The sequence below is a fragment of the Hemitrygon akajei genome, chromosome 18 (genome assembly GCF_048418815.1).
Source record: "Hemitrygon akajei chromosome 18, sHemAka1.3, whole genome shotgun sequence".
In the NCBI taxonomy this organism is placed as follows: domain Eukaryota; kingdom Metazoa; phylum Chordata; class Chondrichthyes; order Myliobatiformes; family Dasyatidae; genus Hemitrygon; species Hemitrygon akajei.
In genome coordinates, this window is record NC_133141.1 from 39,713,456 (window position 1) to 39,738,122 (window position 24,667).

The 24,667-nt window shown below is 41.9% G+C and overlaps 1 protein-coding gene across 3 annotated transcripts in view; it reads left to right on the plus strand.

The window, feature by feature from the left end:
- The first annotated feature begins 6,462 nt into the window (after window positions 1-6,462).
- LOC140741340 (uncharacterized) overlaps window positions 6,463-24,667 on the plus strand; it is a 99,987-nt gene continuing 81,782 nt past the window's right edge. For 2 of the 3 annotated variants that reach the window (XM_073071455.1, XM_073071456.1), the window contains exon 1: window positions 6,463-7,915. In XM_073071455.1, coding sequence (XP_072927556.1) covers window positions 6,721-7,915 — 1,195 coding nt within the window. In that variant the 5' untranslated portion in view covers window positions 6,463-6,720. The remainder of the gene's footprint in view (window positions 7,916-24,667) is intronic. The other variant, XM_073071454.1, reaches the window with a different exon arrangement.

Consider the following 24,667-nt stretch of genomic DNA (forward strand, 5'->3'; position numbering starts at 1 on the left):
CAATTTATTTGGTGTAAAATCCGAGTCATATGCACACCATTTAAGAATTGCAATATCTCCCTCTAGATTATATTCTTTTATAGTAGTTTTCCATATTTTAAGAGTCAATTTCACCCATGGGTTATCAATAGTACTTATGTACCTTTGCAGGTTGTTATCAGCCAAAATTGCTTGTATGGGGATGAGAAGTACCCGGTTCTCAATGTTTTTCCATTGAGTGTCATATGATGGGTTGCACCAACATATCACAGCTCTCAACTGTGCTGCAAAATAATAATCTCTAAGAGAAGGTAAGCCCCATCCCCCTTTTCCTTTGCTAATTGCAAAGTTTTGAGATGAACTCTAGGCCTTTTACCCTGCCAAATATACCTTGATAGCATCTTGTTCCATTCATTGAATTGATTTTGATTAATCTCTATTGGTAGGGTCTGAAAGAGATATAACAGTCTGGGCAGTATATTCATTTTAATAGACTCAATCCTTGAACTGAGACTGAAAAAAGGAATCAGGTTCCATCTTGCCACATCTTCCTTAATTTTTTTATATAAAGGCTGATAATTACATTCTGAGATGCCCAAATATTTGAAAGACTCTGTGTACCATGCCCAGGGGTATCGACTTTCAATTTCCCTTGGTGGGCTATAGTAATATGAAAGTAATTGGGTTTTATCTATGCTGATCTTGTATCCTGATAATTGACCATATTGTTCAAAGGATTGCATCAATTTAGGTAAAGAGTATGTTGGTTGCCCTAGATAGATCAGAATGTCATCCGCATAACAAGCCAATTTATGCTCTGTCCCTTTAATAGTAATTCCCCTGATATCTTCATTTTGTCTGATGTATTGAGCTAATCGTTCCAGATATAGCGCGAAGCGTAGCGGTGACCATGCACAACCCTGTCTCGTGCCCCTTTCTAGGGTAAGTCTATTTGATAAATATCCATTGATTTTAATCCTAGCAGTAAGATTGTCATATAGTGTCTGTATAGTTTTAATAATTGTGTCTCGGAAACCAAGTCTATGGAAAACTCTGTAAAGAAAATTCCAATTAACCGAATCAAATGTTTTTTCAGCGTCCACGCTTATCACTATTGCTTCGATTTTATTTTTTTTATATATGATCCATAATGTGAAGTGTCCTTCGTATATTGTCTTGTGTCTGGCGTTGTCGTATAAAACCTGTCTGATCGTTATGTATCAGTATGGGTAGAAACTCCTCTAATCGTTTGGCCATGATGGAGGTAAATAATCTATAATCTACATTAAGAATGGATATTGGTCTAAATGACCCGCATTCCATTTTATCCTTGCCTTCTTTCGGTATAGCTGAGATTATCGCTTCCTTCCAACTGGGTGGCATTTGTGCCTTTTTTAGAGCCCAGTTCAGTGTGGGGAGTAAAACAGGAATTAACTCATTTTTTTTTTTTTACTTTTATTGTTTTCAAATAGTTACAGAATAAATGTGTATGAAAAAAAATGTGTTACCCAGCCCCCTCCCCTTAACCCCTCCCCCCAACATCCCTATTAAAAAAGTAAGAAAAATTAACTCATTTTTAAATTCTTTGTACCACTCTGCCGTATACCCATCTGATCCTGGTAACTTGCTTAATTTAAGCCTACTAATTGCAGCTTTTAATCGGAAATCTGTTGTTTTAATCAACTTACAGTTGTCGCGTTGGTCATTTGCACAGTTCAGGTATTTTCATGCTTTTGAAATCCAATCAATTAGAATTTATCTTTGCCATTTTGGTTAGTTTTAGTTTGCTTCCCCTAGTTAATTGTAGAGAATAAAGTATGTAAAGAGGGTGGCACAGTAGAAGAGCTGTTAGTGTAATGCTTTACGGCACCAGCAATCACTAATTGGGGTTCACTAACTGCTGTCAGTATGACCGTGTGTATTTCCTCCAGCTGCTGCAATTTCCTCCCACATTCCATAGAAGTACAGTCAGGGTTAGTGAGTTGTAGGCACGCTATGTTGGCGCCAGAAGGATGGCGACACTTGACAGCTATCCTGCACATCATCAATGCAAATGACGTACTTCACTGTATGTTTTGATGTACGTGCAACAAATAAAGATAACCTTTAATCTTTAATCTTTTATGTATGTATTTTGATCGATCTGTAAAGGGATCTTATTCTTTACATAATTGCCCTTTAAGGGGTCGACCAATACTCTCTGCCTCTAGGAACTTTATAGACAGAAAAATGCCTGATGACGTTTAAGCTCAAGAGCTGATTTATGAACCCACAGTGGAGCACAATGCTAACAATTCACAGTTTGCTGATAAGGTTCTTGACTACCAGTGAAGGTTTATAAGATTGAGGGGACCTTAGAAGTATTTTTATCTCCAACATTCTCCATCGCCTAAGATCAGAAGCTCAGAATATAAAACCGTAAGACATAGGAGCAGAATTAGGCCATTCAGCCCATCGAGTCTGCTCCGCCATTCCATCATGGCTGATCCCAGATCCCACTCAACCCCATACACCTGCCTTCTCGCCATATTCTTTGATGCCCTGACCGAACAGGAAACTATCAACTTCAGCTTTAAATATACCCATGAACTTGGCCCCCACCGCAGTCTATGGCAGATCATTCCACAGATTCTTTACTCTCTTGCTAAAAAAAATCATCCTTACTTCTGTTCTGAAAGGTCACCCCTCACTTTTGAGGCAATGCCCTCTGGTTCTGGATACCCCCACCACAGGAAACATCCTCTCCGCATCCACCCTATCTCGTCCTTTCAACATTCGGTAGGTTTCAATGAGATTCCCCCGCATTCTTCTAAATTTCAGCGAGCCCAGGCCCAAAGCTGCCAAACACTCCTCATATGTTAATCCCTTCATTCCTGGAATCATCCTTGTAAGCCTGCTCTGGACTCTGTCCAATGGCAACACATCCTTTCTGAGATATGGAGCCCGAAACTGTTGACAATACAACAAATGCGGCCTGACTAGTGAATTATAAAGGCTCAGTATTATCTCCTTGCTGTTATATTCTATTCCACTTTGCATTTGCATTTGCCTTCTTTACCACAAACTCAACCTGTAAATTAACCTTCTGGGAGTCTTGCATAAGGACTCCTAAGTCCCTCTGCACCTCTCCCCATTTAGATAATAGTCTGCACTATTGTTCATTTTAACAGAATGCATTATCATACATTTCCCAACACTGTATTCCATCTGCCACATTTTTGCCCATTCTTCCAATTTGTCTAAGTCCTGTTGCAATCACATTGCTTCCTCAGCACTACCTACCCCCCACCTATCTTCATATCATCTGCAATTTTTGCCGCAAAGCCAGCAATTCCATTAACTAAATCATTGACAAACAATGTGAAAAGTAGCGGTCCCAATACTGGCCCCTGAGGAACACCACTAGTCACTGGCAACAAACCAGAAAAGGCCCCTTTTATTCCCACTCGCTGCCTCCTGCCTGTCAGCCATTTCTCTATCCATTCCAGTATCTTTTCTGTAACGCCATAGGATTTTATCTTGTTAAGTATCCTCATGTGTGGCACCTTATCAAACGCCTTCTGAAAGCCCAAGTAATTTATATCCACTGCCTCTCCTTTGTCCATCCTGCTTGTTACTTCCTCAAAGAACTCCAACAGTTTTGTCAGGCAAGATTTCCGTTTATAGAAACTATGTTGACTTTGACTTATTTTATTATTAGTGTCCAAGTACCCCAAAATGTCATCCTTGATAATAGACTCCAACACTTTCCCAGCCACTGAGGTTAGGCTAACTGGCTTATAATCTCCTTCCTTTTGCCTTCCTCCATTCTTAAAGAGTGGAGTGATATTTGCACTCTACCAGTCCTCCAGGACCATGCCAGAATCAAGTGATTGTTGAAAGATCATGCCCAATGCATCTGTTATCTCTTCAGCAACCTCTCTTAGGACTCTGGGATGTCGTCCATCTGGTCCAAGTGACTTATCCACCTTAAGACCTTTGAGTTTGCCTAGCACTTTTTCCTTTGTAATAGCAATGGTACTCACTCCTGCTCCCTGACACTCACAGACCTCTGGCACACTGCTAGTGTCTCCACAGTGAAGACAGATGCAAAGTACTCAATAAGTTTATCTGCCATTTCTTTGTCCCCCCATTACTACCTCACCAGCAGCATTTCTAGTGGTCCAATAACAACTCTCACCTTCCTTTTACTCTTCATGTAACTGAAAAAAATCTTTTGGTATCCTGCTTTTTATTATTCTTCTACTAGTTTGCCTTCATATTACATCTTTTCCTTTCTTATAGCTTTTTTAGTTGCCTTGTGTTGGATTTTAAAAGCTTCCCAATCATCCAACTTCCCACTCACTTTTGCTACCTTATCTGCCCTTTCCTTGGCTTTTATACAGTCCTTAATTTCCTTTGTCAGCCACAGTTGCTTACCCCTGCCTTTTGTGAACTTCTTCTTCTGTAGGACATATCTATCCTGCACCTTGTGAACTATTCCTAGAAACTTCAGCCATCTCTGCTCTGCCGTCATCCCCGCCAGTATCCTCCTCCAATCCACCTGGGCAAGCTCCTCTCTCATGCCTCTGTAAATCCCTTTATTCCACTGTGATACTGATACATGTGAGTTAGGCTTCTCCCTCTCAAATTGCAGTATGAATTCAATCATATATCGATCACTGGCTCCTAAGTGTTCCTTTACATTAAGCTCCCTAATAAGATCTGGGTTATTATGGAACACCCAATCTAGGATAGTCTTTCCCCGAGTAGGCTCAAGCACAAGCTGCTCTAAAAAGCCAACTCGTAGGCATTCAACAAATTCCCTCTCTTGCGATCTGATACCAACCTGTGTTTCCCAATCCCTTTGCATATTGAAGTCCCTCATTACAATTGTGTCATTACCTTTTTTACATGCCTTTTCCAGCTCCCTTTTGCAATCTCAACCCCACATCTTGGCTACTACTATGATTCCATAATGATTTTTTTACCCTTGCAGTTTCTTAATTCCACCCACAAAGATTCAACATTCTCTGACCCTATGTCACCTCTTTCTAAAGATGTAATTCCATCTCTTACTAACAGAGCCAGACCACCGCCTCTGCCTTCCTGCCTGTCCTTTCGATACAATATCCTTTGATGTTAAGCTCCCAACTATGGCCTTCTTTCAGCCGTGACTCAGTGATACCCACAACGTCAAACCGACCAATCTCTAATTGTGCCACGAGTTCATCCACTTTATTCTGAATGCCACACACATTTAAATACAGCACCTTCAGTCCTTCATTCTTTGCCCTTTTGAATTTTGCCTCTGTGGTAAAATTTAACTCTTTGCTCTGTCTGCATTTATACCCAATTATCTTCTTGTCCTTATTTATGTTCATGTTACACCTATCATCTACTGTACTTGTAAACCTGCTGGTTCATCCTCAGCTCTATCATACTGGTTCCCACCCACTGCCATATTAATTTAAACCACTCCCAATAGTAAGCCTGCCCACAAGAATACTGGTCCCCCTCAGATTCAAGTCAACCCATCCCTTTTGTACAGGTCCCACCTTCCCCAGAAGAGGTCCCAATTATTCAGAAATCTGAATCATATGGGGCACCATGGTAGCGTAGTGGTTAGCGCAACAAGCTCAGGGCATTGGAGTTCAGAGTTCAGTTCCGAAGCCAGCTATAAGGAGTTTGTATGCTCTCCTTGTGACCGTACGGGTTTCCCTCAGGTGCTTTGGTTTCCTCCCACGGCCCAAAGATGTACCAGTTTGTAGGCTAATCGGTCATTGTAATTTGTTCTGTGATTAGGCTAGGGTCAAATAGGTGGGTTGTTGGTCGGCGTGGCTCGTTGGGCTGGAAGGGCCCGTTCTGTGCTGTATCTCTAAAATAACCTAAATAAATAAAAATATTCTCAAATTCCTTAAACATTCTGTTTTCTCCATTCTTGGAGTAACATGAGTCATATTCTTTGCTGAATAATCAGTGGAGTGTTTAGGTCTTCAACAGGTCACAGTGTGATGATGGTTGAAAAATTGGAGAGAGGGCACAATAATTCAGAAGCAATAGTGGCTGTGTTTGAATTTTTAAAGAGTCAGGCAGTGGGAGACTAATGGACAAGTTGAATGTGCGCTCCTCTATACTAAACCGTATTGTGCTGTTGAAACAGTTCTCCTTCAATGAGAGGACCTTATCTTTATTGCCTCGACCCCTTCTAATATTTCCATAATATTACACAACCTTTAGTTTTGAGTCACAAAGAACAACTTCACGCACAGAGGTTCTTACCAAAAAGCAGAGTTGAAGAGGTCAGTGATTTTATGTTTGTATTTTTGAGGATCCCTGTAAGCACAAGTGGTCAATAAACAAACCCTTTGAACCACATGGCATTGATGGACACCGCATCCAACCAGAAAACCTAAATTGCAATGATGCATTTTTCTGCTTGTCATGACCAATTGAAACTCAAGTCCAGACTGACCGTGATTTCTGTCATTGGTGCAAGTGAATAGCAGCTAATCTGTTTATGGGCACAGAACAGGGTGGGTCGAAACATTTAGTTTTCAGATACCAAAGGTTAATCTGTTCGGTGCAGGCTAAATGAACTCAGGCTGAATTAAGACTGACAGATCAGAAGCCTCAAAGGGTCTCTCCTGGTCTTCCTTTCACCCTGTAAATAATGGATACTATTGTATGGATGTGAACCAGGATTATTTTGTAGTCTGAAGCAATATTTTCTAACTCTGAATCATTGCTTGTAATTTTAAAATGGCTTTAAGGTTCTCGAAGTCATTGAGTTTTCTTGTGCTGTGTGCCTTGCTGGCTCCTGTAAGCTCCCAGTGGTGGAATATATTTATGAAAAATGCACCAAAAGAACCTGCTACAGTTCCTCCCCAAAATGTCGAAATGTCTCTCCCCAGAGATACTGCAGCAATACAACCTACGATGGCTGAAATAAATCAAAATTCAGATATTGCAGCAATGAAAGTTGCTGAGGCTGTGACAACTCAAGCCCCAAAAGATGCAAAAATCCTGCCCTCGGAGATTACAACAGTACACCCCATCAAGGCCGAAGCAAGTCAAACTGGACAAACTGCAACAGTACAACCCACTGAAGCTGCTGTCGGTCAACCTACAGAAATTCCAGTAATGCAACCCACTGAAGCCAAAGGAACTCAATCCGGAGCAGTTGCAACAGTGCAACCTCCGGTAATTCCAGCAATGCAACCCACTGAAGCCAAAGGAACTCAACTTGGAGCAGTTACAACAGTGCAACCTCCGGTAATTCCAGCAATGCAACCCACTGAAGCCAAAGGAACTCAATCCGGAGCAGTTACAACAGTGCAACCTCCAGTAATTCCAGCAATGCAACCCACTGAAGCCAAAGAAACTCAACTTGGAGCAGTTACAACAGTGCAACCTCCGGTAATTCCAGCAATGCAACCCACTGAAGCCAAAGGAACTCAACTTGGAGCAGTTACAACAGTGCAACCTCTGATAATTCCAGCAATGCAACCCACTGAAGCCAAAGGAACTCAACTTGGAGCAGTTATAACAGTGCAACCTCCGGTAATTCCAGCAATGCAACCCACTGAAGCCAAAGGAACTCAACTTGGAGCAGTTATAACAGTGCAACCTCCGGTAATTCCAGCAATGCAACCCATTGAAGCCAAAGGAACTCAACTTGGAGCAGTTATAACAGTGCAACCTCCGGTAATTCCAGCAATGCAACCCACTGAAGCCAAAGGAACTCAACTTGGAGCAGTTATAACAGTGCAACCTCCGGTAACTCCAACAATGCAACCCACAGGAGTGGATGCAACTTTGGAACAAGATGGTGGAGCTTCTAAATCCTCTGCACCTTCAACCAGCTCTGTGACTAAAAGCTACCAGTATGTCCCTGGGACCACCACTGGAAAAGGCATAACTCCAGCACCAGAAGATAAAGCACCAACTGCCCCAGGTCAGTGTTATCACTCAGATCACTCTCTCCCTCTTGTTGCTCCTGGAGTGGACTTCTCCTCTTGCCATGTTGTTTCATTGTCATTAAACTGAACCAGAAATTGAAGTTTTCTTGGGACATTGCAGCACTGAGAATAGGGTCTGTTGTGAATTTATTTTAGATAGGTGTTAAGCTATTCCTCTCTCTGTGCCTTGTTTGCCAGCTGGTAAGTCATATCCTGCATTCCCCTCCTCATCACCACTGAATCTCACCTCCTTTCCAATCTTCTTCTTGGATCCTTTCTTTGGAGAAGTCTCACTATAGGATGGAACATGTGCTTCTCTTCTTTAATCTTTCTCCCTTTCAACCTAGATGAAGGAAAAGGGTTTTAATCCAGAAGGTGGTAGAAGTCTGGACCTTGCAGCCTGGAGGGAAATTGGAGGCAGAAACCCTCACCAGTGTTAAAACGAGTGTTTGAAGGGTCCTGACTGAAGGAGCTATAGTCAAAGTGCTGGAAGTTGGGATTATGTGAGAGAGTACTTCTCTGCAAACTGTACAATGGGCCAGATGACTTCCTTCTGTATTGTGAATTTTCCATGATGTGTCTGATTCTAACACTGTTGCAGCTCAGCTCAAGCAAAACTGTGCATCCATTACAGTCTGTTCCCAGGTAACAAACAGGTTTTGTTCATACAGGTATTCATTGGTTGATTTTATCCATAAGTTAGAAAGTACACAAAAATCAATTGATATGGTAACATAGAATGGCAGAAAAAGCACATAGGACTGATAAGAAAGAACAATTACTAAAAAGAGAGAGAGAGAAGAAAAAAGAGAGGGGGAGGGAGAGAAAGAAAGAGAAAGGGGGAAGAGAGAGAAAGTGAGAGAGATAAAAGAGAGAGACAAAGAGGGAAGAGAGGGAGAACAAGGGAAGAGAGGGAATGAGGGAAGAGAGAGAGAAAGAGTAAGAGGAAGAGGGAGGAGAGAGGGGGAAGACAGAGGGAAAGACAGAAAGAGAGAGGTGGGGATGAGAGAGTAGATAGATAGATCGATTGATCGATCCTGGGAAGTATGGTTGAAATAGATGAAGAGTGAGCTGTTTACTGGAAGTGAAAATCTTCCACTAAGGCTTTCAATCCTGCTATATTCTACCAGCACCAGCACAGATTTGGTCCTGTTCTGGCCAGGTTATGGAAATGATAAATTAACTTCAGGCCTTATGAACCTGCACTCAAATCTTAATCTACAGGTAGTTTACATGGCACATAACAACATTTAATACCACAAATGTTCTAAAACCTTCACATCAAAAAATGAGTGCACAGGGAAGCATCAGTGCAGATGATCAACAAGGTTTTTATTAAAAGAGGAAAGGTTGGTGAAAAGGTTTGGGAAGGAAATTTCAGAGCTTGTAGATGCATACCTTGAGGACCTGATACACTTGTAAACCTTTTTAAACCTTCTTCGGTGTTAAGTTTTTGTTGCGAGGATCAACTCCTTTGCCTATGACTTCAACCATCAAAAAGAGCAAATGCCAAGGGAGACCCCCTTGAAATTCTCATCCATGTCACATGCCATCCTGACTCAAAGGTGTGGTAACATCCTTTCATCAGCATGGCACCCATATCCTGAACTTCTTTTGTAATGCTGTTGTGGGAGCACCTTCTCTGCAAGGTTTGCAGAGGTTCAAGAAGACAGTCAACCAGTATCAGAAATTACTCTGATAACATCCAAATGCCTGAGCTGCTTGGACTGTGAATTCAAATCCCATCACAATGACCTAAATTTAATTCAAGTAATTAAATAAATGTGAACTATTATGATAGCATTGGTATTGATGACCACAAAATAATTAGGTTGTTAGAAAAACACATCAGGTTTCTTCGGGGAAGATACACGGGATGTTTGCCGTCATTGCAACTATTGTTGGTAGAATCTCAGGTGGTAACGAGAGGGCATACAGGAGTGAGACATGCCAACAAGTAGAGTGGTGCCACAGCAACAACCTGGCACTCAACATCAGTAAGACAAAAGAGCTGATTGTGGACTTCAAGAAGGGTAAGACAAAGGAACACATACCAATCCTCATAGAGGGATCAGAAGTGGAGTGAGTGAGTAGCTTCAAGTTCCTGGGTGTCAAGATCTCCGAGGATCTAACCTGGTCCCAATATATCGAGAGCATCCTGACACGCTGCATCACTGTCTGGTATGGGGGGGGGGGGGAGTGGGGGAGGCTACTGCACAGGACTGAAAGAAGCTGCAGAAGGTTGTAAATCTAGTCAGCTCCATCTTGGGTACCAGCCTACAAAGTACCCAGGACATCTTCAGGGAGCGGTGTCTCAGAAAGGCAGTGTCCATTATTAAGGACCTCCAGCACCCAGGGCATGCCCTTTTCTCACTGTTACCATCAGGTAGGAGGTACAGAAGCCTGAAGGTACACACTCAGCAATTCAGGAACAGCTTCTTCCCCTCTGCCATCTGATTCCTGAATAGACATTGAACCCTTGGACACTACCTCACATTTTTAATATACAGTATTTTTGTTTTTTGCATGTTTATAAAATCTATTCAATATATGTATACTGTAATTGATTTGCTTGTTTATTTATTGCTATTTTTATTTTTATTTTATTTATTATTACTTTCTCTTCTATATTATGAATTGCATTGAACTGCTGCTGCTAAGTTAACAAATTTCACGTCACATGCCTGTGATGATAAACCTGATTCCATTTCTGATTCATTGGCTGCTCCATGAATATAGGTTAGGCCACAGCTGGAGTACCATTTGCAATTCTGATTGCCACAGTATTCAAAGGATGTGATCATGCTGGAGAGGATGCAGAGGACATTCACCTCAGTGTTGCCTGGATTCGAGTATTTCAGTTTTAGGGAGAGGCTAAGTTTGTTTGCCTTGGAGAGGAGGAGACTGAGGGGTGACCCAATAAAATATGTAAAATTATAAAGCGGATAGATCGTATGAATAGTAAAATCCATTTTACCAGTGAGAAGTGTAGAGTCCATGGAAGGGAGGATGGTTTCCGTGATGCGCTGAGTTACATCCACAACTCTCTGCAGATTCTTGCAGTCACGGGCAGAGCAGTTGCCATTCCGGACCATGATGCAACCAGTCAGGACACTTTCAACAGTACATGTGTACAAGTTTGACAGACTGTTCAGTGACAAGCTGAATCTCATTGGCTGCTCTTTGCAAAAGACTGTTTTAAACTTCCACCATCCAACCATAATCACACGGTATAGGAAAGACAAAGCTTGCTTATGTTTCAGCCATGAAACATTCATTAGATCTGACACGATCTAACTGGAGAAATCACAGTCTGTGCAACACACTTATAGAACTCGGTTCCAGTACAAACAGCTGGTAAAGTGAGTAGAGCTCGAGTGGTTCATTCAAACAGGCCATGTAACCTTTGACGTTACAAGGAGAATCAGTTCAGAAAGGAGTCAATCTCCATCTGAATGTATTTTTTGGAGCTTCATCACATACCAGAAAAGTGGAATGAATAATTGTTCACCTATAAGACGATAGTAATATTAGAAGTAATTCTTAATATATAATCTTTGGAAAAAAAGATGAATTTAAATGACAACATATTATTGAAACATAAATGAACAGCTTTTGAAAATGTTTTGTTTTATATTTATTGTTCGGAGAGTGAGAGAGAGAGAAGTAAAGGGAATGGAAATGGTTTAGGACTGACCATGGCCTTACTTTCTCTATAACTACACATTGGCAACAACCTTGTGAACAGACAAACATATGCAGTGTTGGGAGTCAGCCAGACAATCATCCTTGACAAGCTATCAGGACTTGAGGATGGGTGATAACAAAATGCTCATGAGGCCAAGCCGTGCTTGCAGCTGACTTCAGAGCACAGTCCTACCTGGGAGCCTCACCAGAAGAGCGGTGTAATGAATACACTGACACCTGGCTACCTGCGCAACCATTAGCAAGTTTGCATTAAAAAAAAGACATTTTAGTTTCCAATCCTCTCCTGTGGGACCATTGGCCCCGTGATGCATTCCTCCTTCTTCAGTCCCAGGGGTTTCATGCTGCTTTGTGGCCTCTTCCAACCGGCAAGATTGTGGTGGTGGAACTCATTCGATGATGTCACCCCCTCCACCACTCAACCAACTGATGAGCCCACAGTGACAGAAGCCTCTTGGGCCACGAGGCTGGATGGTGTGGAGTTAATTCCTACTTCTGAGAACACAGTTGGAATTGTCAATGTACAAGGTACTGAGATTTCATCATCTCTTTAATTGAAATCAGAATTAAAATTGAAATCACGCACCAAGAATCATTTGTAAAGAATGCAGTAAATGCTTATCTATTGAGAAGTTTAGATTGTCAATTTTACCCCAGCTGCTGAATAGCGTTGCTGATTTTCATTGCCTGGTATTACACAATGTAATTGGTTGCACTGGACAAGTGCACTTGACTTTGAAGAGGAAAGAATGATAAAATAGACAATGCTGAGATCTTTTTCCTCTAATGATCTCAGTCGTGGTACATAAGAAAAAAGTCTTTGTTTTGCTTGTTGATTTTGCCAACAATAAAAATCAATGAGGTACTTTTGCTAGTAATATGGTTGGAAAACCAGGTGATAAGTGTTCATGCCCTATTGAAGTCCCAATCAGGACAACATTTCTTTTGGCTGGGTGGTTGACCCCAAATCTACTTTATCTCTCATAAAAGTGTGTTCATAAAGATGTCTTTAATTAGTTCTGGAAATTATTCTAACCATAAACAAAGTTCAAGTCAGCTACATCCTCCCAAAGGAACCTAATCCCAAATAAATCTCACCATTATAGAAAGTTTCATCTGCAATTTTACAATTAACACACTGTTAATTCTGAACTGTTGTGACATAACCAAACACTTTTTAACTTTGATTTTTAATTAGTAAACACTATTGACAAATTGTGCAGGCATTTCGTGTTTAATTGCTGTGTCTATAATTGTTCATGGTTTTGTAGTCTGACTTCCTAGTTAATTAGTAAAGAAAATGGTTAAAGTCTTCTCTCATGAGGTTCTGTGGACCCTTTTGAGGGATCTATTAATTAAATGCTAACAGGCCAAAACAAGGCAGTGCATTGAACCAAACTTACACATCATTAATTCTGAGCAATAGACAGATATTTTTCGTTATGCCTTTAACAGCATTTCAGACTCTTTGATCCCAGCCAGCATTTATCAGTCCAGACCACCAATACATGAAAGTTAAAAATTGCAAAGCTAGGAGATCAAATAACATCAAAAGAATCCCTGAGACAGAACAAAACCTGAAACATAAGCCTCGATATTTTTTGGAGACATAATTGACCTAAATGTCTGGAACAGATGTTGTGCATATTTTAATCTGCAGTTTACTCCCTCCTTTTCCTTCTCTGAAGTCCCCGAATCAATTGCCATTCTTTCAAAAGTAGTTAAAGGTGAAACTCTACAGGTTAGTCTGGAATCTAATTGGCAGAGGATTGATCCCTGTGTTTCTGCAGGCTCTTAAGCACATACCTGGATTCTTACAACATTTGTGTTTGCAGTTAACTTGTGTGGAGTTGATCTGACAGACGAGTGAGTGAATAACAAGTTAACCTGTTCTGTGGCTAGAGAGGCCAGCTTTGGCTAGAGCACCTGGAGAAATCTGAACTTAGGTAAATGATTGGCATGGAAGGAGGCTCTTCAGACCATTGTCCATTAGTGGTCCAACTTCAAGTGCCATGGGAAATTTTCATCCCTAATGTGATCCAACAGGAACATCTGACTGTCCATTTCCCTTTATAGATACTGCATGACTCACTGTGTTCCTCCAACACCTTTTGTGTCACTCCAGGTTCCAGCATCTGCAGTCTCTTGTGTCTCCAGCTGGTCTACCGAGTTCACACTGAATGAATAATAGCTGACCATCTTTTCCCTGGGTCTTCCAGCAGGTCAGGGACCCATCCAACTACTTACCCTAATGGGTAGAGGCTTTCTCCCTCCACCATCTCCTCAAGCACTGAATTCTAGACCCCTGACCCCCTGTATCCTTCTCCCAATTCTGTTTTTTCTGTTTATCCAAACTGCTCAGTGAGTCCTAATGCAGGGTTTTGACCCAAAGCATCGACAATCCCTTTCCCCTCACAGATGCTGCTCAGCTTTGCTGATTGTCTGTTACTCTCAGTTTTATAGTTCCCCTCTTCTACCTTTTCTATTCCCAGTCTCACTCCTTATCTTCTCCAGGTTGTTAGCATCTTCATTTATCTCCCCTGCAGTGAATCAGGTTTAATACCACTGACATATGTCATTAAATTTGTTGTTTTGTGGCAGTAGTACTGTGCAATACATAAAAAAAGTTACAATAAGAAATATATTTTAAAATGAATAGGTAGTGCAAAAAGAGAGCATAATCGTATTCATAGGTTCATGGTCCATTCAGAAATCTGATGGTGGAGAAGAAGAAGCTGTGCCTAAAATGTTGAGTGTGCGTCTTCAGGCTCCTGTACCTCCTCTTTGATGGTAGCATTGAGATGGTGTGCATCTCACTTACACTTTGATGACCAGAACTGTAAGTAAATCTCCCCTTACACTTAACCAGAGCTATTGAGTCTGACTGGGCTATAGCTTCTGTTTAGTAGCTGGTATGTTGGTAAATTGGTAAGTTAGTTTATGTTGTTAAAGGTACAGTGAAAAACTTGTCTAGCACACAATTCATACTGATCAATTCATTACAACAGTGCATTGAGGTAGTACAAAGTAAACAATAACTGAGAGCAAAATTAAGTGTTACACCACAGAGAAAGTGCAGTGCAGGTATTCAGTAAGGTGAAAGGTCACAAAGAAGTGGCTTTTGAGGTCAAGAGTCCATCTTATCAATAGTCTTACAGCAGTGGCTAGATGCTGTCGCTGACTGGTGGTCTGTGCTTTCAGGCTTTGGTATCTTCTGCCTGTAGGAAGGGGGCAAAGACTGGGGTATGTGGGGTCTTTGATGCTTTTGGCTGGGGAGGTTGATTTCTGAGATGTGCTGAGAAGTTACCAGAAGTTAGAGAATTTCATGTTACTACATACAGGCCAGGAATTGAAAGGTTGAGCATGGTGGGACTAATGTTCTCAGTTGCATATATTTCAATGCAAGGAGTATTGTAGGAAAGGCAGATGAGCTCAGGGCATGGATCAGCACATGCAATCATAACTGTAGCCATTAGTGAGACTTGGTCGCGGGAGGATCAGGACTGGCAGCTCAGTATTCCAGAATTTCCATTGTTTTAGACGTGACAGAGTGGGAGGGATTAAAGGGGGAGTGGTGGTGTTACTAGTCAGGGAACAAGTCACGACAGTGCTCAGTCATCACAGACTGGAGAGCTTGTCTACTGAGGCTGTATGGATGGAACTGAGGAATAAGAAAGGGGGGACACAAGCTGGCGGCTCTGAGGCGAGTCTCTCTTGACAAAATTAAAACTGCCTGGGAGCAAGATTTAAATTTTTCAATGTCAGAGGAGATATGGGATGAAGTCCTCAAATTAGTTAACTCAACCTCTTTGTGTGCCCGCCACTGCCTGTTACAGTTCAAGGTCATACACAGGGCCCATATGCCTAAAACTAAATTATCTCGCATTTACCCAGATGTTAATCCTTGCTGCGACAAATGCAAAAGGGGCGAGGCTTCCCTTATCCATATGTACTGGATATGCCCTAGCTTGGAAAAATACTGGAAAGATGTCATCCAAACTCTATCCCAAATATTAATTACAATCTGGAACCTAACCCTTTGATTGCCCTTTTCAGCACCTCCGGAGAGGGGGACATGCACCTAAGTCCAACCAAACGTCACGCACGGTCTTTTACCTCTCTGTTGGCGAGGCGCGCAGTTTTGCTCAGGTGGAGCGATGCTGCCCCGCCTACCCATGCTCAGTGGCTCAGGGACATCATGTCCAGTCTACACCTTGAGAACATCCATTATTCAATCCTCAATTCGGACATGAAGTTCCAAAAAGGTGTGGGGACCCTTTCTTGAATATTTTCTAAGATCCCAGCCAGACTAAAGGTCCATTCTTTCTCCCTTTCCTCAGTACATAAATCCCTGACCTCCAGCATTTTCCAGTAAAACTCTTCAGACTCAGATTTGTTATCATACAACAGCCTATGTATTAGAAAAATACACCTTCTCTATACCAACACAGCTCTGTGGGGACAAAGGTTCTGTTTAATCCTTTTTGCCAATGCATTGATGGCTTGGTTGGGGACTGGGAGGAGTGGGGTGATAATGATTGTACTCTGGGTGCATCTCTTTCATAAATGTGAATTGTACATTTGATACACACTGCACAATTGTCCTTTACACTATGTTCTCTTTATTTAAAAAAACAATAAAAATATTGTCAAAAGAAAAAAAAGAAAGGGATGACCACGTTAACAGGATTATGTTATAGACCGCCCAATAGTCAGCAGGATTTAGAGGGACAAATTTGTAGAAAGATCGCAGACTGTTGCAAGAAACATACAGTAAGGTTGTGATGGTAGGTGATATTAACTTTCCACATATTGACTGGGTCTCCCACACTGTAAAAGGGCTGGGTGGATAGAGTTTGTCAAATGTGTTCAGGAAAGTTTCCTTAATTGGTACATAGTACAATACTGGATCTCCTATTTGGGAAAGAGGCAGGGCAACTGACAGAAGTGTGTGTATGCGAACACTTTGCATCTAGTAATCATGATGCTATTAGTTGCTAGATAACTATGAGAAGGATAAGTCTAGTCCTCAGGTTGAGATTCTAAATTGGAGGAAAGCCAATTTCGATGGCATCAGAAAGGATCTGGAATGGGTTGTTTTCTGGCAAAAGTGTACTTGGCAAGTGTGAGACCTTCAGAAGTGACATTTTGAGAGTACAAAGTTTGTATCTTCCTGTCGGAATAAAAGGCAAGGGTAACAGGTTTAGGGAGCCTTGGTTTTCAGGAGATACTGAGGAGATGCATAGCAGGTATAGGCAGGAAGACTCAAATGAGGTACCTGAGGAATATAAAAATGCAAGAGAACATTTAAAGAGAAATCAGGAGAGGTAAAAAAAGGCATGAGGTTATTCTAGCAAGCAAGGTGAAGAAGAATCCTAAGGGCTTCTACAGATATATTAAGAACAGAAGGACAGGAAGGGATAAAATTGGTTCTCTGAAAGATCAGAGTGGTAATCTATGCATGGAGCCAAAAGAGATACGGGATATCTTAAGTTGATTTCTTGCATCTGTATTTACTCAGGAAACAGACACAGTGTCTATAGAAGTGAGGCAAAGCAACAGTGAGGTCAGGGACCCGATACAGATTACAGAGGAGGAGATGTTTCTGTCTTGAGGAAAATTAGAGTGGATAAATCCCCAGCGCCTGACAAGGTCTTCCCTTGACCCTGTGGGAGACTAGTGCAAAATTTGCAGAGACCCTAACAGAGATATGAAAAACATCCTTAGCCACTTGTGAGGTGCCAGAGGATTGGAGGTTAGCTAATGTTCTGATGTTTAAGAAAGGCTCTAAAAGTAAACCAGAAAAATTATAGCCAGTGACCCTGACACCAGTAGTAGGTAAGTTATTGGAAGGTATTCTAAAGGACAAGATACATAAGTATTTAGATAGATGGGGACTGGTTAGAGGTAGTCAACATGGCTTCGTGTGTAGTAGGTTGTGTCTAACCAACCTTATAGACTTTTTCGAAGAAGTTACCAGGAAACTTGATGGAAGCAAGTCAGTGGACTTCGGCAAAGCATTTGACAAGGTCCTGCATGGGTGGTTAGTCAAGAAGGTTCAGTTGCTCAGCATTCAAGATGAGGTAATAAATTGGACTGGACATTGGCTTTGCGGGAGAAGCCAGAGAGTGGTAGTAGATGGTTGCCTCTCTGACCGGAGGCCTGTGACTAGTGGAATGCTGCAGGGATTGGTGCTGGGTCCATTGTTGTTTGTCATCTATATCAATGATCTGGATGATAATGTATTAAACTAGATCAACAAATTTGTGGATGACACCAAGGTTGGGGAGTACTGGACAGCAAGGAAGACTGTCAAAGCTTGCAGTGGGATCTGGACCAGCTGGAAAAAAAGGCTGACAAGTGGCAGATGGAATTTAATGCAGACAAGTGTGAGGTGTTGCGTGTCAGTAGGGCCAACCAGGATAGGTATTACACAGTGAACATTAGTGCACTGAGGAGTGCAGTAGACCAAAGGGATTTGGGAATAACAAGTCCATAATTCATTGAAAGTGGCTTCGCAGGTAGACAGAGTCATAAAGAAAGCTTTTGGCACATTGGCCTTCATAAATCAATGTACTGAGTACAGGAGTTGGGATGTTGTGTTAAAGCTGTAGAAGGCTTTGGTGAGGCCTAATTTCGTTGTGTGCTGCTTTGGTTGCTTACCTACAGGAAAGAAGTCAATAAGATTGAAAGAGTGCAAAAAAAATCTTCAAGGATGTTGCTAGAACTTGAGGATCTGAGTTAGAGGGAGAGTTTGAACAGGTTAGGACTTTATTCCCTGGAATGTAGAAGAATGCAGGGAGATTTGATAGAGGTATACAAAATTATGAGAGGTTTAAATAGAGTAGATGCAAGCAGGCTTTTTCCAGAGGTTGGGCGAGACTAGAATTGAATTGACTGTATTACTTACATCCTTCATATGCATGAGGAGTAGAAATCCATATGTTACGTCTCCATCTAAATGTGCAATATGTAGTTATAGTAATTTATCATAAATATTATGTACAACAGGATAGTCAATATAACATAGAAATACAGTTGTGTCAGCATGAATTAATCAGTCTGATGGCCTGGTGGAAGAAGCTGTCCCGGAGCCTGTTGGTCCTGGCTTTTATGCTGCGGTACCATTTCCCGGATGGTAGCAGCTGGAACAGTTTGTGGTTGGGGTGACTCAACTCCCCAATGATCCTACAGGCCCTTTTTACACACCTGTCTTTGTAAATGTCCTGAATAGTAGGAAGTTCACATCTACTGATGTGCTGGGCTGTCCGCACCACTCTCTGCAGAGCCCTGTACAGTTCCCATACCAGGCAGTGACACAGCCAGTCAGGATGCTCTCAGATGCGCCCCTATAGAAAGCTCTCAGGATATGGGGGCCCATACCAAACTTCTTCAACCATCTGAGGTGAAAGAAGCGCTGTTGTACCTTTTTCACCACACAGCCAGTATGTACAGACCACGTGTGTACGTAACTAGAGATCGTGGGTGAAATGTTTAAGGGGAATATGAAGGGGAGCTTCTTCATGCAGAGGGTGGTGTGAGCGTGGAGCGAGCTGCCAGTGGAACTGGTGGATGTGGGCTTGATTCCAATGTTTAAGAGAAATTTGGATAGGTACATGGAGGGGAGGAGTATGGAGGGCTAAGGTCCAGGTGCTGGTTGATGAGACTAGCATGGACTAGATGGGTCAAAGGGCTTGTTTCTGTGCTGTAGTGTTCTATGACTTTATGTTCATGATGCCAAGTTGGAGACGACCCAGATGGAATATGAAGTGCTGTTCCCCTAATTTTCAAGGTATTTTCATACCAGGGAATCATTCAATAGTCTTCTAACAGTGGAACAGAAACTGCTTTCAGGCCTTTGTATAATAGGAGTGGGGAGCAGAGAGAATGTCCGGTGTGCGTGGAGTCTTTGATGATGCTGGCTGCTTTTCTGAGGCAGCGAGGAGTATATAGACACAGTCTGTTGAGGGGAGACTAGTTTCTCTGCTGTGCTGATCTGTGTCCACAATTCTCTGCAGTTTCTTACAGTCAATGTCAGAGCAGTTGCTATACCAAATTATGATGCTCTGGATAGAATGCTTTCTATGGTGCATTGATAAAAATTTGAGAGGGTCAAAGGGAACATGCCAAATTTCTTAGCCTCCTGAGGAACTAGAAACATTGTTGAGCTTTTGTGGCATCTACATCAGGATGGGCTATTGGCGGGGATGTTCATTCCTAGGAACTTGAGGCCTCGCAATCCTTTCGCCCTCGGCACTGTTGATGTAAACAGGAGTGTATTTCAACAGTGACTGTCCATAGCCTCCTTTACTGCCTGGTCACAACAAATCATTTCCTTTAGCTGCAACCTAACAGCGGAGGAGGTTGTAGATGGACATGTTGGTGTGGGACTGGGGAGTGGAATTAAAGCGATTGGCCACCAGGACGGACCAAAGGTACTAGCTGATGCTTGCATTGTAGAGTTTTCAACAACTGGAGAAACATTGTTTTGAGGCTTATTAAATGAAGCCATAGAAACAGGCCTTACCATCCACCATGTCTCTATGTGTCACCAATCACACGCTTACAGCAAGCCTATACTAATCCCAGTTTTAAAAATCTCTTTATCGATCGTGTGATCTTGGACATGGGTTTTGATTTCCTACCTCTATTTTATGTTCACTCCATTCCTAATCTCTTTCCTCAAACAAATCATGTGCCAAACAGTTATCAGTTTTGCCTCTTCACACATTTTGAAATCTTAAGTTAGTATTGTCATTTACCCGGGCTATTTATTGTCAACTAACTTATTGCTATCATCAATTTTCCCTTTGAATTTGTCTTGTGCTTGTAATTTATAGGCAGTGTTGTGCCTGAATAAACTCCTGGCTGTGTTGCTGAAAAATAATCTTTCTGAGTCTTCGTATGGAGAGTGTTAATTTCAATATCAAAGCCATTTGGACAGCAAAAGAAAAATGACTTGTGCATACTGGCTTTCAGATAAAGTCATTGCGTTTATAATGTGTGTTACTACTTTTAAGTGCAATTTAGGAGCTGACTGTCCTTAATGGAACTGAACATTTAAAGAACATAGATAACATTGGCTCCTCTGATGGTGTATTATCACCCCAGCACCATGTGGTGTGGAGATATTTGAAACACTTGTCTCTGACCTCAGCTGAGTTGGCAGTGGAAGTCAATGATTAATAAATTAACTACACTGTCAGGGAACCTGGGAGGAATGTACACCAGAATATGTCAGATTAAAAAAAGTCAAATGGTTAATTATATAAAGAATAACCACTAGAACAGACCGTCATGGAATTGAACGAGAAGTATTAAGAGCAGTGCGTAGCCCCTTTTGTAAGAGTTAAAGTGAGAGTCAATGTGATCCAATAGAGTCCCTCATTTGAGGATGTTGAGAGCACTGGGGTAGAAAATCCTAGTAATGTATTATTTTGGTTGACAATTACCTTTACAGTTATAACGTTACACAGTAAACTGTGTAATGAGGGCTTCAGACAGGTCAGAAAGGCTCTTTAATGGGAGTGGATTTTAATACAGTAGTGATCACTCAGGACGAGTATGATGTTCTCCGAAGGGGTTATTCCCTTAATGCAGAATGCCTGTCCGTGACTTTGTTTAGCGTGGGGAGGCTGATGCACAGGCAGCCACCACATGGTCCTTGACAGATCAGGGTCAGGGTCCAGTGACATGGAATGCAAGATGACTGAGAACACTTCACTGCTACAACCATCCTCCACCTTTACTGGCATTGTGATGTGACATGGTGTGCAATGATGGCCCAAGGGCAAAGGGAGAGACAATGTTGCAGATTGAACAATTCACAGAATTTTAATAAGAACTGTGCAAAATGAAAGGAAAATAAGAAACGCTAGTCTAACAGGGCTGTTAACTAAAACTCTCAAATTAAAAGCTAATGCCAACACTGTGGCTCAGAAGCAGTAACTTAATACTAAATCAATTCCACTCCTTTACAGCATCAGACTTGTTAAGTCTTGACTGAAGCGTTGTGATGGCAATGTTCCCTGGTTGCCTGAGCCCTTGATCTGGGAAAGAAGAGCACAGTTTAGATTGAAACTGTAAAGGAGCAGAATTAATTTAGTTGGGCTACATCCTCACCCTTTCCAGAGTACAAATGGACTCATGTAAAGTTCAGGTGGTCACAGAATGGCCCAAACCACCTACAATCAAACAGGTGAGGCGCTTCATGGTATTTGCAAACTTTCATAAGAAACCTCCATTCCATCATGGCTCCCATAAATACATTCACCAAAAAACCCTCTGCAGGATACTTATGGTCAAGTGAAGCAGGGCAAGCATTCTTAGCAAAAGTGATGCTTCACTACTGCTGCAACATCCAGAACCATCCCATTCATGCATCGACGAGGTTGATGCGTCAGATGTTGGCATTGGGGCTGTACTCTCCCAACGCTCTTCTGTAGATAATCAGCTGCACCCTTGTGCTTTTCTGTCCTGTCTCTTGACTCCTGCAGAGTGTAACTATGATGTCAGATACTGAGAACTTCTGGCTGTCAAGGAGGCCCTGGAAGCATGGCAGCACTGGATAGAGGGGGCAGAGCATCCCCTTCTGGTATGGATAGATCACAAGAACCTCTCCTACATTCATGATGCCAAGAGACTCCACTCTTGTCAAGCCTGTTGGGCTCCCTTCTTCACCTGGATTAATTTCACCCTCACCTAACGTCCGGGTAGCAAGAATACCAAGACTGATGCCCTCTGCCGCCAATTTGGCATCTCTGAGGACAACACCAATCCAGAGCCCATCCTTCCTCACTTGTGCAATACTGCTCCAGTGACTTGGGGAATAGAAACTGAGATGAGGGCTGCACAACAGTCAGATCTCAGCCCAAGTGGGGGACTTCCCAACCAACTGTTTGTCTCTGCTACTTCGCACCCCCAAGTGTTGGTGTGGGGTCACTCTCCCCATCTGGTTGACCATCCAGGGATTCAACAGACTTCGGAGTTTATAAAGAGACAATTTTGGCGGCCATCTATATCCCAGGATGCCCATGACTTTGTCTCTGTCTGTCTCACTTGTGCCCAGAACAAGATGTCAATTCAGCGCCCTGATGGTCTGCTTTGCCTGCTGCCTGTGTTCCACTGCCCTTCTCATTGGATTTCAGCACTGGTCTGCCCCTGTCTAATGGAAATACTGCCATTCTGGTAGCTGTGGACTGATTCTCCAAGGCTGTCCACTTCACTGCTCTCCCCAGGCTCCCGTTGTCATGTGAGACTGCCACCATCATAGTTCAGCATGTGTTCAGGCTGCACAGCCTCCCTCAGGACATAGTGTCTGATTGGTTGTTTGTCAGTCTGTTTATAGTTTTTCAGAAATTGTATTTCTTTTTTCCCTGTAAATGCCTGCAAGAAAAAAGAATCTCAAGGTAGTATATGGTAATGTACACGTACTTTGATAATAAATTTACTTTGAACTTTGAAAATCCAGAGTCTTTGTTTTTCTCTCTCTTTGGTCTAGCTTTCTGAAAGCAAGCGTCTGATCTCTTTCGGCTCAGTGGTGGTAAAGCTGCACTGTCACCACTTGGGAGCAACTCATCAGATCACGGCTGTGAGAAAACCCGCTCATCACAAAAAAATGCTGGCTTAAATTGTTTTGCAAGATGTACAATGACTTAAATTTTTGTAACAGAAGCAATGAATATTCCCTGTGGAAACTATGGACACAAAATGTGATCCTTTAGTCTCACCTCGAGCTTTCTGTCTTTGTATCAGTACAGTACCAGGAATTGGTGGTGGGACCCTTGAAATTTGTGATATACATTAACAATTTTGATGTGAATAAAGGAGGTATGATTAGTAAGTCTGAAGACAGGACTAGATGGGCCAAAGGGCCTGTTTCTCTGACTCTTTGATACAAATGCTGGTGGTATTGTTGATAGCAAGGGAGGTTGTATAAGGCTACAGCAAGATATAAATTCAATAGAACTTTGGGCAGAGTATATTTAGATGGAATTTAATCCCTGATAAATGTGAGGTTGGGAAGTAAGACAGGGATAGAACATAGCAGCAAAAGGGACGACAATAAACAAAGCGGCCAAGGTGACTCAAATCCATAGCTCCCTGAAACTGGCAACACAGGTCAACATTGGGGTGAATAAGGTATATTGACATGGTTGCCTGCAAAAACTGGGGCGTTATGTTACAACTTTACAAAATATTGGTTAGACTGTATTTGCAGCACTGTGTGCAGTTGTGGTTGCCACAAAAGGATGTGGTTGTGCTGGAGTTTTTCACAGAATGATGATTGGATTGGAAGTTAAGTTATAGGGAGAGATTGGATAGACTGGACTTGCTTTCCATGGAGTATACAAAGTTGAGTGGTGACCTGATAGAGGTGTACAATATCAAATTATGGGGACATAGATGGGGTAGATAGTCGGAAATCTTTTTCAATAATAGGGGTATCAATAACAAGATCAGGTTTTAGGTGAAAGAAATTTAAAAGGGCATTTGAGAGGAAAGTTCTTTTACACAGAGAGTGTTTGATATTTGGAACTTGCTATACAGAAAGTGGTGGATTCACAATGTTTCAGAAATATTTCGGCAGACTCTTGAATCAACAAGGCATGGATAAATACTGACTTAAGGTGGGCAACAAGGTAATCACGGATGTTATGGGCTGAATAGTCTATTTCTGTGCTGTACAATTCTGACCACTCTTCTTTACAGTCTGATATCTTCCTTGCACATATCCAAGGACATGTGCAAGGTTTATTAATTTTTCAATGGAAAGTCATAGAAACAAACAAAAGCAAACATTAGATCACACTTGCTGAAGTAAGAACACACACAGCCAAAAGCCACTAACAATTTTAGTGGCCCTTTCACACTGAGTAGGATTTTCAAGACGGAAGCTAATGTAACCAAAGGGCAGTTCTTATAATCTAACAATAAATGCCAAGGACAAGAGATAGAGAAACATATACATTGATTATCTCTAAAACCTGCTGCTGAATTTGTTGGAACAGCTGGTTAATCCCACTCAAGGGAGAAAGAAGCCA